This window comes from Bemisia tabaci, chromosome 1 (assembly GCF_918797505.1).
Source record: "Bemisia tabaci chromosome 1, PGI_BMITA_v3".
Taxonomy (NCBI): Eukaryota; Metazoa; Arthropoda; class Insecta; order Hemiptera; family Aleyrodidae; genus Bemisia; species Bemisia tabaci.
Window position 1 is genome coordinate 27,408,683 of NC_092793.1, and position 12,059 is coordinate 27,420,741.

Consider the following 12,059-nt stretch of genomic DNA (forward strand, 5'->3'; position numbering starts at 1 on the left):
AAAATAAAAACCTTTATGTTTAGGTGAGCGGAACAAGGCATAGGCTGCTGCGACGGCGACTTTCTCATCATCATCGCTCGTATCAGTGTCCTCGTCGCTGTAGAAAAGTCTGAGGCCTCTCTTGGCCACCGCTGACCACGGCGTGATGTTGTACATGTATTTTTCTCGAAGTTCGCCCAGCTCCGGAAGACTAATACTTGATATTGCCTAAGGAAGGAATGGAAACATCATGTAAATACACTAAATTTGGCCTACTTAATCGAGCAGTGATTGGACAAGCACAAATTGCGAAACTACAAAAACGTGTAACTCGGGCTGAAGCCCGCAGCGCAGCCCTTCTGTCATGCGATGTAAATCTTAAATTGAAAAATTTTCAATGTCATGTGCTAACTTCCCTGCTTTGTTTCTCTATGTGATGAATACTCCGTGAAAAAGTCTTAGAATGGTGTTGATTCATTCGCCTTTGATGAAATAAAATAGGAGAGATTTTGCAGTGACAGGAGACTCTTCACTAGCCTCTTCGTGACAGGTGGTAGCTTTTAATTTCGGGGATTCAACAATTCCTTATGGAAAAGTATAAGGAAGCAACAGTCATCACTCGTATTTCGGCTATTGACCTACCTACATGGTAAATGGTTAGCCTCGGGTGACGTCATGAGCCAAACAAGCTTCCCAAACTTCGGCTTGTTTGCAAAACGAAACTGCCAACTCGTTGTTGAACATCAACCATGTAGGTAAGTAAACAGTAGAATGCTGAAGTCCCGAAAGTAAAAACTTCCACCATTGCCAAGATACTAGAGGAGGGTCTCTTGCCTCTGAGAGTTTGAAACCTCGCAAACAAAAAATGCGTCATTGTAGTTTCACCGTCGATACTTCATTAAGTTTCAGGTTGCCCCAAACCAGACGAGTATCTCATTTTCTGGAACAACACAGCTATTAAGGTATACTTCGAAGGTAGGACAAGGAAAATACATAAGTATTGATATGATGTTCCTGTGTTTAAAGAAAAGATATCATATTTTTACGAGAGAATGAAGCAGTTTTATTGCTCGTTTTCAGAATATTTTTCACACTTGGAAAAACCAATTACCCTCCCAGAGATCATCAGGCATTTGGCACCTTCTGATCTCCTCCTCCACCCCTTGGCAAAGGCCAACGGGGGCAATGGCGATTGGGCGTCGCAGAGCGCGAGGCTGCGCTATAAAAGCGGCTCTACGTGTGTATGTGTGTATGTAGGGGTGTATGTATGTATGTAAAAACCAATTACGGAAGTCGTTCAAATATGACGATGAATGGCTTCTCATTTAAAGTATATGGCAGGACAAGAAAGTAACGTCGCGGGAAGTTCTGGAATATTGTAGGACGAACTCAGTTACCCCCGGATAAAAGAGGAATTATTCCCAAAATCTAAGAAGTAATGGTATAGTATTTACGACCTTTAAACGTTTTCCGCTTTCAATAGGAGATGAAAGGTGGCTAAAATTTGTAATGAAAAAAATGCCTGCTCTGAAGGCTATTTAAGTAAATGTCGGAAAAAATCAGTTGCTCTAAAAATTCCTGTGGCCCCGGGCAGCGTTTTCTTTCTCTCTCCCTCGGCTATTCCGAGGCAAGGTTTCAGAGTTCTTCTTCTTGCTTCATCAGTCAAATTATAAAAAAGAAAGTTCCTCAACCTGTGACTTCTTTGTTTCTTCTTTGACCAAGACTCCTGGATCCATATAATAAAGTGGAATATGACAGCTGATTTCAAGTTTTGAGCTCACACATGACAATGTGTGTCAAAACCAAAAAAAATTCTGATTTACACATTTTCTATTTATGTGCAAGCCTCAAGGGAAATTTTGCATCGCAGAGCTTAAAATAGTATTTTTTCATATGAAAACATGCAATCGTTTCCTATGAAAATTGAGCAGCAGGTTGTAAAACAAGCTCCATGACCAATTAATCCATTAGGATTCTTTACAAGAACTAACCTTGACAAGATGGTCTGCATCCATCAGTCCAATTTCGAGCATCTCTCGCGTGAGAACACCCATGATGCTGTAAAACTCGTCAGCACTATCTACAGCCATTATTCGACTGAAAAAGACAGGCGAATTGTTAACACTAATCGCAAGTACTCAAAAATATCAAATTATTCTGATGTCATTTTGCAAGCATGGGCAAAACTAGGGGGGCCAGAAGGGGCCTGACCACTTCCCCTCCCCAGAAATCTACTTTTCTCCTCCCAAGATACTTGAAGGATTTTGCAAAGAGAGCTCTTGATATATCTTTTTTTCTTTCTTTTATCTCTACTCGTATTCATTTATGTAATCTTCCAACATATCGACGGTGAAACTACCAAACCACGTATCTCGTTTGCGGTGTTTAAAAATCTACGCTTACATTTTATTTTTTTGAAGTAGACCAAATCAATATCATTCCTTGAAATTTTCACGGAATTTTCTCCGCACAAAGAGGAAAAATCACAGAAATTTTCAAGACTAGATGTTAAGTAGTTTTTCATTTAAAAAATAAAGTATGAAAGGAAGTCTGCGACGTCGCAAACCGAGATACGTGGTTTGGTAGTTTCACCGTCGATATGGAATTATATACAGTGTTTTTAACATGAATTCACAAAGAAAGGCAAACAACCGGGTAGTTTGACAGGTTCGACATATCTTTCATCATATAAAGTGTAAAAAATTCCTGGCTCCGATCATGCCCCCGTGGAAGTCATGAAAAAAACTACCAATAATTATTATTAGATGGCCACTTTCTGACCGAAATAATTTTTTCTATTATCCGGTGAATCTTGGCAATAAGTCGTAAATGATAAGTTTAAGCCAGCGAACGTGTTACCTTGCTCATGCAATTGCGTGTATACATATATCATCAATCATATGTTTAAACACTGGAAATGGCTCTCTCTAATATTTCTATTGAAGATCATAGCGACCGCAGCTTTAATTATAAGTTATAACATCTCCAATGTGAAGCAGTAATATCTAGACCAGTTAAACATCACACTCATTCTCTTCCTTCATGATGGGTTACTTTCTCTCTCCTCGGAGAAGGGGGGCGGGGGTGGTTGGATGCTCATGAAACCAAGAGATAATAATGCATCGTATTTGTTTAAGGTAAACTTTTGCAGATGAAACTTACTCGGATAAGGAGTCCCAAATAGCCAGAGCCGTTTTCAGCAAAATCTCATTGCCCTCTAGGAAGATGAGGTCCCATACTCTGAGGACCATCGACTGGGGAAGACAGTTGCAAAACAAGGTCAAAAACCATTGCATAGTGAACACATTTGTCAGAGGTGGCTCGTAGCTGGTGCCTGCGACAATCAAAATATTAATTAATGAAAAAAGTATATGCCACAAGCACAAACAGTTATATATTCGCTGTCGCGTCTCTGCGTCGTTATCGACACGCGCCCTTTTCCTTGCTCTGTTTCCATGTTGAGTTCGTTCCGTTCGTCATGTTTTTACGGTGGCGCCTTAAAGGCTACGCGAGCAACACACTTGAAAACAAGACAAGTGTAATCCGGCCACGTTTTTTTTTTTAAAAAAATTGTCTCCCAAATCTGAGCGACACACGACACCTCACTAGCAGCATAGAGCGGAGCATTGCGAGTTCACGCCTCGCGCCAGCGCGCCTTCAATTTCATGGACGCAACGCGGACATCCATCAAGCACGAATATTTGTATCTCTGCGCCGTCATCAATGCACGCCGCGCCGCGCCGTATCCATTCCTCTATTGCCGTGTTGTGTTGGCCCCGTTTGTGTTATTTGTAGTGGTGCCTCAAGGGCTATGTATGCAACACAGCCAAAGTTAGGAAAGGCGTAATCGGGCCTCGTTTTTTAACGTTCCTCCCGAATCTGAACGACACCTCACTGATAGCTGAGACGAAGCATTGATAGTTCACGCCTCATGGCATCGCGCCTTCCATTTTGTAGATGCATGCAACATGGATATCCATCAAGCACAAATATTCGTACCTCTACGCTGTCATCAACATTAGATAAGGTGTTGCTTCTTTTAAAAATTGAGAAAAGTTGAGGCTAAATTTGCTTAAAATATGCTTTAATGTTTCCAAATCAGTAATCATTTTTGGGGGAAAAAGGTAAAATAAGTTTATAGAGGTCTCTCAATCGCCCCAAAGGGTGCACGTCTAAAAATTGGTATTTTGGTGAGAGTTGTATCTTTCAGGGGGTTCGTACCTTCTCATTTTTTTGACGACCACTAGAAATCCCAAGCCGGGTCAATTCACCCGACTATCTCTCTTTACCTGTCTTGTACTCTCTATCGGGGATGTGGCGGGTGAGGATAGGGGATAAAAAGCGCTAGTATATTGTCAAGAAGGTACACATTTCAAAGAAAACTTTTCTCACCCTCAAAAATAGACATAGGATAGATAATACTTCAAAAACTATCAAAATCAATGTATTTAAATACGAGTCAATTTGATCCGACTTGGGAACATTGCGTGTAAAAGAAGTTTTGAGCATCTAAAGATTAAGTCTTTTTCAGAATGACCATTCAATTGTTAGCTGAGTCCTCTTCAAAGCTTGCTCTGAAGCTTGGAAAACTCAAAAGACACAAATTAGTGGTTCGCCAAGGTAGAACGTCTGAATCTACGTTGTACAGAATTCTCTCTTATTAGAGGGAGAGGATTCACAAAGTTAAAAGAAAATTATATTCTTCCGAGGGGAATAATTTTACGAGTATTTTCCTTCCCCCTGTGATAAAGTTAATTGGAAACCTTCGCTGGCATATCTTTCTACAGTTTTTTTACGGCGCGAGTCTTTAGAATGATGAAGAGATCATGCAGTTTTGAATACTGTGTAGTTAACTCAGTATGCGTGCGTGGCTTGTTTTCTTTATTCTTTTCGGAAAGGAGCCTAGGAGTCTAAATCTGAGAATAATAATTGTGTCGATTTAACAAACTAGTTGAATTACGTTTTGATTTTAAACGCATACTGGAGAAAATTTTCACCGCCAGGCTCTGATTTCTCCCTGTTTCCCTCAATTTTGAAGAGAGGAAGAAAATCTCATTTCTTCCGTTATACATATCGATGGCCAAACCGCGAAACTGCGTATCTCCATTGCGATGTTTCAAAATTTTCGCTCCTGCTATTTTGTTTTTACGTTTACTGCAGAACATTGACTGCTGTGCGCTCTGCCATGCTAAAGAAAAACACCAAGAACATTCGGAAGAGACCGAATTTCTCCCCGTAAAATATTTATTTTTCAGTGGAGTTTTGAATTCTTTTCCTGAAATTTTTTTAGATACTTTAGATTGAATTGCTAACGACATTCTCTGAAAGCTTGGAATAAAAATATTGAAAAGCTTACCTTAAAATTTGTATTACAGCAACGGAAATTTGGCAACATCTGAAGTCCCCTACGATGTTTTTTTTCTCAGCATGTTTGTGCTGAGAACGCAACATTTTCTATCGAGTACGGCTCGAGTACGGTACTGCCGTGCTAAGAAAGTGCGCCGTATGAACATTCGAGAGTTGCCAAATTTCCCTTGATAAAACATGACTTTTTGACGACATTTAGGCACATTTTTCTTTGAAATTTTCAGATATTTTAGATTGAATTGCGTAAAAAATAGTCTGAAAATTTTGGAAAAAAATATGCACAAGTTTCTCAGTAAATTCGGGTTTTATCGAAGGGAACTTAGCGACGTCTGAAGGCTCATACGGCGTTCTTCCTTAGCACGGCAGGGTAGGTGAACGGTATGTGTACGTTATTCCTTCATATCGTTAATAACGAACAAGCTTGTTTTGAGGTCATGTTGTGAGAGGACTTTTGAATCGATAAAAACTAATTGGAATGATTCAATCTCCATTTAAAGCATGAGCTGAGAGCTTAAGGACCTCGAAAATGCAGCCTAACTTGCACTATACGGCTCAAGCGGTTACGCTGTTTATGCAAATTAGAAATTAACCGTTCCAATTAAAATATGTCAAAGCATTGTATCCATTAGCGGTCGTTTGATAACGTTTGGACAAGTGAACGTCCATTCGCGGGAGCATTTAACCTTTTCGGATGCCTTTGTTGGCGTTCCAACAAGCACATCAAACAAACAAATTTGAGAGTAGCCCGAGGCTACCGAGCATCAAGCGCTTTTGAGCACTATCCTTTGAACAATGCATAGGTGAGTTCTGATTGAGAACATCAAAACTGAGCGTTTAGAGGGGTAAATGCACCAACTCAAACAAATGAAACAAACAAGTTAAATACTAAAATAATAATCCGGTTTATTTTATCCAAGTTATATACCAGTTGCAAAAAAAGGAACGATGAATAATTAATACACGATCGACGGACCTTTTAAAGATTGATCTTTTGAAACTCATGAGTTCGGGATGATTTCGTGAGGATTTTTGATATATTATTTATCTCCTAATATGATGTTCTTTACCTGAGTCTTTTGAGTCATTTTGAAGTTGATCCAGGTGCCTGGAGAGGGCTGGAAACCTCAATTTTAGCAACTCCCGGAAAACAGCCATGTCCACAGAGAGCCCCCTCAGGTTGTTTGCAAAGTAACTTTCTGGCAAGACACCTTCTATTAAATAAATCATAACCTAAACAACAAAATGAAAAAGAAGAAAAAAACATGAGTAGAATGACCCAGGTGTGATGGAAAAAATGTGATTGTCAATCGAGTCATCTTAAAGCTCTTCTTCACGTTCAAACTGAAGCTCTCAAACTGGCTTTGATTTTTCACTTTCCAGCCAGTTTCGTACGAAATTCTTTGAAATTCCCCAGAGCTAATCTATGATTCGACCCAAATATATTGGTTGGTTCAAAGGTCGTCGTCCTGACGATCTTTAAACTGTCAACAGGCACACCGCGATAATCAACTTTGAAGTCTCCATTTTAAACGTGGAGAACATTCATTTTTTTCAATATTGTATTTACCTCATTGCCCGAGAATCCTTGTAAGTGCTTCAGTATGATGACTGATCAGGTATACAAAATGCCAGAGCCACTGGCGAGTTATTGGAAATATGGCAAAGAATCTACTTTTACGGTGTTTGTTGCAAACACCCTGTTTATCGATCCTTTTCCATAAGTTTAAATGGGAGATCAATCAAGATATCGCAAAGCACGCCACGCCACTGCCCAGAGCAAACAAAAGGAGACGATAACGGCTCAAATACGATAGTCTAAAACATAAGTACGGTTTCGAAAATAAGAGACTTATTATTTGAGTCTTCTGTAAGCTTGGGGCTAAAATCTTCGGATTCAAATTCAACATTGTGCCCTTTATATGCATGGACACACTATTAGAATAAACCCCTCGCTTCTGTTTTTCTTATGATCTGAACTTCTTCAGTCAAAAACTCAAATTGTCATTTTTTCTACGTGACGAAAAAAGCCTCTCTAGATAAAAATACCGCAGCGCAACAAGGTCCGCTGTTTAAAATCTCCGCTCCTATTTTTTTTTTTTTAAAAGGAAACTAAACCAACATCATCGCTCGAAATGTTCACAGGATATTCTTTACGTAGAGAAGAGAAATCACCGAAGTTTTCATGAAATGGCGTTGGGTAAGTTTATAATTTAGAAAATAAAGCAAAACAGGAAGTCTGCGACGTCACAGACCGAGGTACGCCTTTTTATAGTTTCACCGTTGATATTAAGGAAAAGTTTGCTTTCATACGTCTCAGAGCTCAAAACTCCATTGCACTTCTCAATTTCAGTGGCGGGGCGTGAATTGCGATATATCGATTGTTATGCCATTTAAACCTATGGTGAAGAATCGATTATTAAGGTGTTCGCTGCGAACACCCTGTTTATCGATACTTTTCGATAGGTTTAAACGGCCGATCAATCGATATATCGCAAAGCACGCCACGCCACTTCTCAATTTCCCGGGAGATCAGTTGACCGCTGACTTACCTTCACTGAATTGGGCTGCGACCTATCCATCACCTGCAAAATTAAGGCTGCCAGCATGTTGAACCCTTGACAGTATCCAACATTTTTATTCCACCGCGCGTACGCCAACAGAACTCGTTTCAAGACTGCCTGATTATGTTGACCCGACTGTCCGCAAAATAAACTACACCCTGTTCTATGAAGGTCCTGCAACACATAGGAGATCACTTTAAAATAATGCTGACGACACCATTCTGAGCACTTGCATCGGAACAAAAAATTGTACTTTGATGTAAAGTATTACCTATTTCAGGCGCTAAAGTATTTAAAATATATGTATATTAGAAAGTGGATTCAATTTTACCGAGGCCGCCAAAAAAATACGGGTATCGGGACAAAATTAGGTGGCGGACCCACAGGGGGTCTGGGGAAGAAGCCCCCCGGCTGAAAAACAGGTAGCCTGAGGATGTTTCTTGGGCCATTTTCACAATTGAAGGGACTAAAGATGGATTTTTGAGCTTACTCAATGTGAATTTCAATCCTTCTGAATATAGTCAGCGTTTATAGGAGCCCACGGTCCCATCATTTTTACAACTGCCTCTAGGGTGGAGGCCTGCCAAACGTGACGTCCATAAGATTTAAGAGAAGACAGGGGCCAGTGGGGCTAATGGAACTGCAAGAGAGGCCCCCAAACTTGGATAAAAAGCAAAAATTATGCTTACTCGTAAGGCGCCGAGACTCCAGGGTGGAGGCCTGCCAAACGTGACGTCCAAGATTTAAGAGAAGACAGGGGCCAGTGGGGCTAATGGAACTGCAAGAGAGACCCCCAAACTTGGATAAAAAGCAAAAATTATGCTTACTCGTAAGGCGCCGAGACGTATTAATAAATTGCTCCAGGTCCTCATAAATTTTAGAGCCGATTCGGCCCAGACGAACCCGGGCTGCGGGACAGGAGTCCCTTTTCTCCCTCTCTGAGCAGCCCTCAACTTCCCTCTTGAAAGTCTCTTACTGGTGATCTTCACTTTCAACATTTCTCTTTGAAGCTATACATTCCTCCTCTGAATTAATCTAAACGCGAAAACTCGTAAAAGAAAGTCTAGCTACGAAAAATCTGGGTAATAGAGACATTCCTTATATTACTGTGCTCTGAATATTGCTTAATAATATGAAAAAGTGACATTAAATTCGAGTTTCCACCTTTGTATTGTTTGAAACGGGCCAGAATGACAGAGAAGGAGTATCTCATAACAACCAATTACAGGGAATCGAGGCAGTCATGGAAGAAAAATAATTATAGTTATAACTGCGTTTTTTCTGTCTCGAGGAGGCTGCCCAACGCCGACGGCCCCACTGGTTTCTTTGATTGTTATTCGCAATATTTGAAGTTTTGCATTTCACTTTTAGCATTAGATATTACTAAGAGAAACTCACATTTAATATAGATTGTCTCCTTAGCATATTTAGAATATGAATGAATAGATTTTGAAATGTAGTGGCTAGTGGGGGAGTGTTTGGAACAGTTGACATATTTTGCGTGACTGTGTCAAGTAAAGTATTTTTCACCTCCCTTCAAAAACAATGTCGGAACATATGTTGAGCAATGCTCCCGATGTTTATCTGAAATACGCGAAGAGATGAGCCATGAGTGCGCACCATCAGCAATGTAAACAATCCCAAACTACAATGCAAAAGTATTTATCCCCGAAGTCAAAACACCAACTAGCAAGTAAGTTAATGAAGGAAGTTCAACTAGGCAAAGAGCCGGTGAAAGTGGTCAAAGTTCCTACGGTATCATGAGTGCAGGCGAGGCATACGCAATTTACACGTAGGAGGAACGTACGCTTAACGGTGTAGTGCTTGAAGTATTTCAGCGATTCCGAAGGCGCTGAATTCAGTGCATGCGGACGAGTCTTCTGTAAGTGATAATTTGAATTCGCGGGGTCTTCTCTCGGATCCAGATCGAGTCGACACCCAGCGGTGGGCCGAATTAATTCACAGAAATCAAAATATAATGTTGTTGAGCTAATGAAAATTAGTCAAAGGATGATATGCTATATATTTGACTAATTTTGATTACATTTAAATCCATTCGCGTACAACAAAAATAAACCGGTGAGAGAAATATGACATTAAGTCTACAAGAAGAGATTCGAATCAAAGCTCTATGGTTTCCAAACTACCTGAATTTTAGTTTCAGTTATATGCTTCTAAATTCAGCGCGACAAAATGTCATCAAAAAAGGGCTCATCTCATTGACGCTTTTAAAATCGCATCAGTGAGCACCGACGAGTTCTTCCTTCTTCCTTTCTTGTTTCCACCCTCCATTTTTCATTTTTCAGGTGTATTTCGATCCCGCAAAAAAGAACTTGATACCGAGTGATAGAGGAACATTTTCACGACTGTGAATAAAACACGAAGCCTTTGAATTTTCTCCATTAAGTTGGCATTTGAAAGCGGCAGATTCAACGGTGACGGTGAGTGATCGCAATTTCATTGCCGATACATTCCCGTAAAGCTGAAAGACGGACTATACTGAACACTTCATCCCCCTGCCCCTCCCCCCATCCCCCCACCTATTCGATCCCCGGAGCTGTTTTTTATTTACGCGATGTCCCACTTTGATGGGCTCCAAGGCATTCGCAGAGACGTTTATTTAAGGGAGCCTCTCATTGTTATTGCCTGAGATGAAAAGCAAAAGAAAAACAAAAAAAAGTTTTTCAGGGAAACTGAACGATGCAAAGTCAACACTTCATTTCGTCCTTAATTTGCTGGTATCCAGCCTCTTGAATAAAGCAATTTACACCGGCATTTAATGCATCGCTCTACTTTGGAGGATAAACGGGAACTGGGTCCTCTTGAGGTTGATAAACTAAGACTCTCGAGTGATTGCTTGTCAGTTCCGGTCAACATTGTCCCACAAGATGTAAACGAGCAACAAAAAAGGGAACCTCCCAATATTTGGACTAAGGGATCCTGCAAATGATAACCTGATAAGCTAGAGATAGGAACATGGAGTGCCTGGAGGATATTCTTCCAAATTGCAAAAAAATAGGCAAAATTACTTTGTAAAAGAACACGAAAGGTAACCTTGATCCGCACATTTAAAAAAGCATTTAAGAAGACCCGTTTCCTTGTTCACCCCAAGATGCCTGAATCATAGAGTCTACATGGACTTACAAAGTTAAAAGTAATTCTAAATAACTGTCGCGAATACGTGTGATGCGATTTTGACATCATTTTAAGTTTTTAGAGGTTCTTTTTGGCTTGTTGTTGGGTTTTTTTTTTCTTTTAAAATTTTTTTAATAATTAATTTTACATTTATTTGTTATTTCCAAAGAAATACACGTAAAGTACGTCAATCATACGTTTTATCCTTTTCCATGACTGTAAGCCATCCCATTGGTTTGATCCTGTAGCTCTCCCACATACCTACACTTACGATCCTAACGGAAAGCAATAACAATTTCCACATCACTGACGTTCTCAATTGAACAACTTTGGGACTATAAAATAAAAACAAAACAACCGAGGTATGGCAGGAAGGTATTCCGTATGTTTTCGCTATTTGGCCATAAAGGCATAACTTCATTTTCACTTGAATCCCAGGAAACATGGAGTTGTATGTAAAGTAGGTATCATTTTTCAGTGTAGTCACGCCCTTACATTAGAGACACAACGGCTCGTTTTCAGTGCATACTGCAGTTGGTATGAGGAGCCAAGGCTGCGCTATTAAGCTCATAATAAAGACCATCAATGGATGCACTTCAGACTCAAGAGCATGGGCTGCAAAACTGAACATTGATTCACCCGGATTTCTATTTCTCTCACTAAAATTGGATACAATGGTACCCGTAGATGTAAAATCTTGCATGGCTTATGCCAAGACAAATTGGCAGATATTCAGCCGAGTCAGAGAAAGACAAGGGAGGTTGCAGTCTCGCACAACCCGATTGTTTATCTTCATAGATAGGACACCACGGAGTATGATATGAGTGGACTGGGATCAAGTTATGGCACATAAAAATTTAAGTGGGTACTTTTGGTGGAAATCTCACCAGTCGTGCGTGGTTTGCTTTTTGTTCTTTGGGAAAACGAATAAAGACGGACATAAAAAAGATGTCGATCACTATCTGAAGGTTGTGAATAGAAAACAAAATTTTATCGAGTTTTTTAAACCCCTCTGAA

The 12,059-nt window shown here is 40.1% G+C and overlaps 1 protein-coding gene across 10 annotated transcripts in view; it reads right to left on the reverse strand.

Moving 5' to 3' along the window:
- The window catches only part of LOC109041322 (uncharacterized), a 99,631-nt gene that overhangs the window by 15,272 nt on the left and 72,300 nt on the right, over positions 1-12,059 (reverse strand). For all 10 annotated transcript variants that reach the window (XM_072298985.1, XM_019057640.2, XM_019057643.2 and 7 more), the window contains 5 exons: positions 7,896-8,081; positions 6,414-6,576; positions 3,142-3,313; positions 1,971-2,076; positions 12-207 (listed from right to left, as the gene is read on the reverse strand). In XM_072298985.1, the coding sequence (XP_072155086.1) occupies positions 12-207; positions 1,971-2,076; positions 3,142-3,313; positions 6,414-6,576; positions 7,896-8,081 (823 nt within the window). The remainder of the gene's footprint in view (positions 1-11; positions 208-1,970; positions 2,077-3,141; positions 3,314-6,413; positions 6,577-7,895; positions 8,082-12,059) is intronic.